The sequence below is a fragment of the Quercus lobata genome, chromosome 3 (assembly GCF_001633185.2).
Source record: "Quercus lobata isolate SW786 chromosome 3, ValleyOak3.0 Primary Assembly, whole genome shotgun sequence".
Taxonomy (NCBI): domain Eukaryota; kingdom Viridiplantae; phylum Streptophyta; class Magnoliopsida; order Fagales; family Fagaceae; genus Quercus; species Quercus lobata.
This window is the reverse complement of record NC_044906.1, coordinates 41,946,040-41,952,039: the sequence shown is the minus strand read 5'-3', so window position 1 is coordinate 41,952,039 and position 6,000 is coordinate 41,946,040. Positions and strand designations below refer to the sequence as shown.

Here is a 6,000-nt window from a genome sequence, read left to right as displayed (position 1 = left end):
GCAGCTGTAAGGCTGCCTTCCCACTGTTCAGGTATCACCTCCATATTAATGCGGCCAGAGAGTTGGTTAAGAGGTCATTAATGCGGAGGTAGCTGTAGCTTCAGATATTTGTTTGCCTTATCTCTTTCATTTTTAGTCGGCTACTCTACCCTCTGAGATGACCGAATTCGGAGCTCTAATCGTAATAAGCCCACGTCTTGATCGTCCTCGGAAACGATCGTCCTCAGATGAGTTATGCCGAGGACCAGGGTATCCTCGGACGGGTATACGGTTTCTGATGGGCCACTGGCCCAACAGTCCTGACCCCATTCTGAACCCTAGGGGCCCATTAATCGAACGATCCCCACAATAGCCCCTCAAAATCCTACTTTTCGACTCTTCAGGAGAAAAGGTGGATTTTGACGTCATAAGCCTGCACCTGTGCGCGTTTCGGGGCATGCCCCTGACGCTTCAGCACCCCGGTTTTGGTAGCATTAAATTCTGACGACTCCCTTGTCTCCCACGTTCGACGGCGAGATCTAAATCAAACGGTAGGGGGTTTCTCTTATTTTGTGAGTGGGAATTTTACCGCTCACAACCTTCACATGACTATAAAGGCGCTCCCAAATTGAACCTGCACCTTTATCCCTGATGATTACGCAGTTCCAGAGCTCATAAACTGAATCTGCCTTCTTCCAGTCTTCTCTGTTCTCCTGGCGACCACAAATAATCACACGTTGTCCGAGATCCTTCCTTTGAACCTGTAAGTCCTCTTGAAGCTTTTGCTATTGTTATTCAATCACCAAAAAGTTTCTTTTCTACTAAGCCTCTCTAGAAAAATGGGGAAACAGTGGAATCCCTTTCGGCGTCTTGTCGACTCCGAGGAGGGTATTAGAAACTTTAGCTCTAAGTACAATATCCCACCAACGGTAGGGATGAGGTATGCAGCCCAAGGGGAGTGGGTTGACGCCAGGCAAACAGGGGAAGTGGTTATCCCCATGATCGCCTTTATCGAAGGTGGGATGACCATCCCTATGGGCAGTATCACTAGGGGTTATCTTAGTTTCTTTAGGCTATCCCCCACCCAATGCGCCCCCAATATGTTTAGGATTCTGGGTAGTATAGACGCTTTGAATCAGAGAATGGATCTAAACCTATCCCATCATGATGTGAATTGGGTGTATAGCCTTCACCGCTTAGCTGACCAGGATTATTATCTCAAGTCGAGATATCCTGTGGTAAGGCTAATTCAATGCCTCCCCACTTCAAATAAGCACTTAAAAGAGGATTTCCTTATTTTTTCTAGGGAATGGCATGATGGTCTACCTTGCCCGACAGTAGAAGGAACACCAGGTGGGTGCAAAATTGCAAACCTACGCCATTTAACTCATGAACACATTTTACTAACTTTTATTATCTTCGGGTCTCACAATTTTAACTTTGAAATTATTGGTTTTGCAGACAAACGCTACACGAAGCCCAATCTCAGATTAGTCAACAAAGCGAGTCTAGACAGATTATTGGGAGCCGAAATATACGTGAATGAGGCTGATGGTCAATTACGGGCAGCACATTTAATCCTTGGCTACACCCCCCTTTCTTTCGGCTTTCAGGCGCCGAAGTACGTGATTAGGGCACGCGATCCTCGGTTTCGCCGTATCAGTGTTGCCTACGAAGGGTTCGTTGTTCCAGAGGGTATTCCACTTCCTAAACACACACCCCTCACAAAGCCTCTTTTGGTGGCCAGCGTCTCGGCTAGGCCCTCTTTACCCTTATCTTCCCTCAAAAAGAAAGGAATCAATAGGAAAGGGAAAAAGGGAAAAAATAAGGAAACCGTTGTAACAGTGTCTGAATCCACAGACGACTTAGAGGTTCTCGATCAGCCCACAAGTCCCGAGGAAAGTTCTGACGAGATGGGGGCACATAGAAAACCCCAGAAAAGTTTGATGGAGCTAATGGAAGGTCAACAGGGAAAGGCTGCACCTGCCCAGACAATACCATCCCTGGTTTCATCTCTTCCAGCCAGGTCTCATCCTACAGTTCCTCGACACCTTCCCCAATCATCTCCGCCACCAATGCCAATCAATGCTGCCGAGCAAGAAAAGCACAAGGAACAGCAAAGTAGGGAGGTGGCAGATGCAAGTAGATCTCACCGCTCTCAAGAGGAGGATATTCAACGAGCTGCAAAGCAGCAGAAAACTAGGCACCCCGCTACGCGGGGTCAAGAGAAACCTGATTCCCCACATCCCGACTCACAGGCGTGGCTGCCAGCCCCTATGCTCGGTGGGGAGCCTCTGCGAAACGATGCCTCCATAAGGGACTTCAATGGCGGCATTGGGTGTCACGTAGCCTCGGCCATAGAGGAGGCCTTGTTGCTCCCAAAGGATATGGCTGAGATAAAGAACGTGAGGAAGAACCAACTCATCCTTGACAATAAACGACACTTGGGCATGGTGAGAAACCATTTTTTACACTGTTTCATTGTGCGACTGTGGCTTACTAATGCTTGTTTCCCGTTAATTAGAACGCTAATTCTCTCCCCGTTTCTTATAGATCATCCAAAATACTTTCAAGCTCGATGAGATGCTCAATGCCTGCTCCACCCAACTTGATGGTGAAAGGAAAAGAAGGGCATCGGCTGTACAAACCTTGTCCAAATCTGAACAGGATTTAACCGTCGCAAGGAAAAAACTACAAGTCGAAGAAGAAGCTCGCAAGAGTGCTGAACTGGCATCAGAAGGTTACCAGAAGCAGGCCGAGGAACAAACCAAGCTTCTGCATGAAGCGAACGTCGAGCTGAAAAAGACTCAGGAGCAAGTTCTTGTTCTTAGGAAGCATCTAGAAGAGACTCAGAAGCTAAGGGAGAAAGCTGAAAAGCTCAAAGAACAAGCCGAGCAAAAGGGCTACGAACTTGGGATAACTGAAACTGAAAAAGCCCTAAGAGCCGAAGTTCCAGAAGTGTGCCGCATCTTCTGCGCGAGAACCTGGAGTGAGGCTCTTAACCGCGCTGGGGTTGAAGCCTCATCTGAACTACGCAAGCCAGAGAACGTGTATTATCCCGAAGCGATACGCTCCTCAGCTCCTCAGTCGTACCAAGCTGATACCCCTTCCCCAGCTATTAACCCCTCTATTGGGGAGGTTCCGTCTCGCAATTCTCCCAATAAATCCACTACTGCTCCCAAATCAGAGACAACCTCACACGATTTTCAACAAGAATTGGACTCCACCGTCCAATTAACTGGGGGCATTGCCAATTAGCAGAAAAATATAGAAATCGTTTTGTAATTTTAACTAGAAATGTAATAGAGTACTTTCTCATTTAGTTTCTTTTCATTCTGATGACTCTAAATTATCTTCACCCACACTTACTTTGTTGCCGTAGTTTTAAAGGGGTCCATCTCAATCACCTTTTTCACTATACGCCACCCTTGCATTCGAAGCTTTCTCTTTCTGACTTCTTTATAAAGGTCCGTAAGGCATTATTTCCACCAAGTTTATGATTTAGAAAACTCATCACTGCTCCGTTTACCGTTCAATACCTCGATACACCACTTAGCAGGCCAATTTTTACCGAGTTTACGGTCCGAGGACTTGGCATGATCTAATTTCTGTTTAACAATTTATTATGAATGGTAGGATGTTAATTTCCACTAAGCTTGCGATCCAAGGACCTGGCATAACTTAGCTTCTGTTTAACAATTCAGTATGAGTGATAGGATGTTAATTTCCACTAAGTTTGCGATCCGTGGACCTGGCATAACTCAGTTTCTGTTCAACAATTCAATATGATAGGATGTTAATTTCCACTAAGTTTGCGATCCGTGGACCTGGCATAACTCAGTTTCTGTTCAACAATTCAGTATGATATGACAAGATGCGAAATTTATAGAATGCATATTCGACGTAAATCTAAAAAAGATATCTGAATTGAAACTGCTTTATTAGTAATAATACCTTCTGAAATTATTTACATTCTAAGGATGGAGTACAGGTTTTTCATCTAGGTCTTCCAGATAGTAAGCCCCTATTCCTGCTACAGAAGTAATCTGGTATGGTCCCTCCCAGTTGGGCCCCAGTTTTCCCCAATTTGGATTCTTAGTGGCCCCCAGGACTTTTCTCAGCACTAGATCTCCTATGGCTAACGGCCTCATCCTTACATTGCTATCGTAGCTCCGCTTGAGTTTGTGCTGGTAGTAAGCTAGCCGAACCATTGCGCTCTCCCTTCGTTCTTCAATCAGATCTAGATTGTGTCCCAACATTGTATCATTATTGCTAGAAGAAAATGCATTGGTCTTCAACGTTGGGAATCCTGTTTCTAGGGGAATAACGGCCTCAGCCCCATAGGTCATAGAGAAAGGAGTTTCTCCCGTCGAACGTCGGGGTGTTGTCCGATACGTCCAAAGCACATGCGGTAGCTCTTCCACCCACTTTCCTTTCGCATCGTCTAGTCTCTTCTTGAGCCCATTGACAATGACCTTGTTAACAGCTTCAGCCTGCCCATTGCCTTGCGAATAAGCTGGAGTGGAATGCCTGTTTCTTATTCCCAGCTCTGAACAGTATTTCCTGAAGGCATTGCTATCGAACTGAAGCCCATTGTCCGAAACAAGAGCTCGTGGAATACCAAATCGCGTAACAATATTCTTCCAAACAAACTTCTTCACATCCACGTCCCGGATGTTCGCCAAGGGTTCAGCTTCAACCCATTTAGTGAAGTAGTCTGTGCCGACGAGCAAGTACCTCTTGTTTCCTATAACTTTTGGGAAAGGGCCGACAATGTCCAGTCCCCATTGCGCAAAAGGCCAAGGGCTTAAGAGAGGATTAAGAACTCCTCCTGGCTGGTGAATATTCGGGGCATATCTTTGACACTGGTCACATTTCTTAACATACTCCTGCGCTTCTCTATGCATATTTGGCCACCAATAACCCTGCGTTAGTGCTCGGTATGATAGAGACCTCCTTCCGGTATGGCTCCCACAAATGCCCTCATGTAACTCTTCCAGGATTGATTCCGCTGTCTCAGGAGGCACACAGAGCAAGTATGGTCCAGAGAAAGACCGTCTGTACAGCTTCTTATCCTCGGATAACTAGTACCGAGGTGCTCTTCTTCGTATTTTCTCGGCTTCCACCTTATCCTCGGGCAATGTGTCATTTTCGAGAAATTTTAATATAGGGTCCATCCAGTTTGGCGATGGACCAACTAGACGGATTTGGCGAACCTCCTTTTCTGGTGAGGTGGGAGTACACAAGTCTTCGACGACAATTACCCGAAGGGAGATTTTGTACTGAGGAAGTGGCGAGGGTCGCCAAAGAATCAGCGTGGGTATTCTCCCCTCGTGGAATATGTAGTACGTCAAATGATTCAAACTCAGCTCGCATTCGCCTTACTCGGTCCAGGTATCCTTGCATCCTTGGGTCTCTGGCCTCCAACTCTCCGGTTACTTGGCCGACAACCAGCCTTGAGTCCGAGAGCATCTTCACCGCCTTTCCACCCATTTTACGGACCATGCTCATTCCCATTATCAAAGCTTCGTACTCTGATTCATTGTTAGTAGCTGAGAACCCTAGCCTTAATGATTTCTCTATGATGACCTCTTCGGGGGATATCAAAACCAATCCCAGTCCAGCTCCCCGTTGGTTGGCAGCCCCATCCACGTATACCTTCCACACCGGCCATCCTGACGCAGATATTGTGCCAACCGCTTTCTCATCCATGTGATCTCGATTCCTACTAATCTCCTCAGGGCACTCAGCGAATTCAGCTACCAGGTCGGCAAGAACTTGACCCTTCACAGAGGTGCGAGGCATGTATTTGATGTCAAAAGCACCCAGAATCGTTCCCCACTTGGCTATTCTGCCGGTATAATCAGCACTTCTAAGTATGGATTTGAGGGGCAATTGGGTCAAGACAACTACAGTGTGAGCTTGAAAATAATGCGGAAGTTTACGTGTTGCATGGACGACTGCCAGTATGGCCTTCTCTAACGACAGATATCTCACCTCGGCTTCATAGAGGGATTTACT

The 6,000-nt window shown here is 46.5% G+C and overlaps 1 protein-coding gene across 1 annotated transcript; it reads left to right on the top strand.

The window, feature by feature from the left end:
* Positions 1–1,892: 1,892 nt before the first annotated feature.
* On the top strand, positions 1,893–3,237 carry LOC115980906. Its single transcript, XM_031103105.1, has 3 exons — positions 1,893–2,432; positions 2,533–2,619; positions 2,857–3,237. The coding sequence occupies exons 1-3, from the start codon at positions 1,893–1,895 to the stop codon at positions 3,235–3,237; spliced, it is 1,008 nt and encodes a 335-aa protein (XP_030958965.1).
* Positions 3,238–6,000: the final 2,763 nt, after the last annotated feature.

Coding starts and splice junctions, on each gene's coding strand:
- LOC115980906 (XM_031103105.1), top strand. CDS start 1,893: ATGGGGGCACATAGAAAACCCCAGAAAAGTTTGATGGAGCTAATGGAA. Junction 2,433..2,532: donor ATAAACGACACTTGGGCATG/GTGAGAAACCAT, acceptor CGTTTCTTATAG/ATCATCCAAAATACTTTCAA. Junction 2,620..2,856: donor GGAAAAGAAGGGCATCGGCT/GTACAAACCTTG, acceptor AAAGCTGAAAAG/CTCAAAGAACAAGCCGAGCA.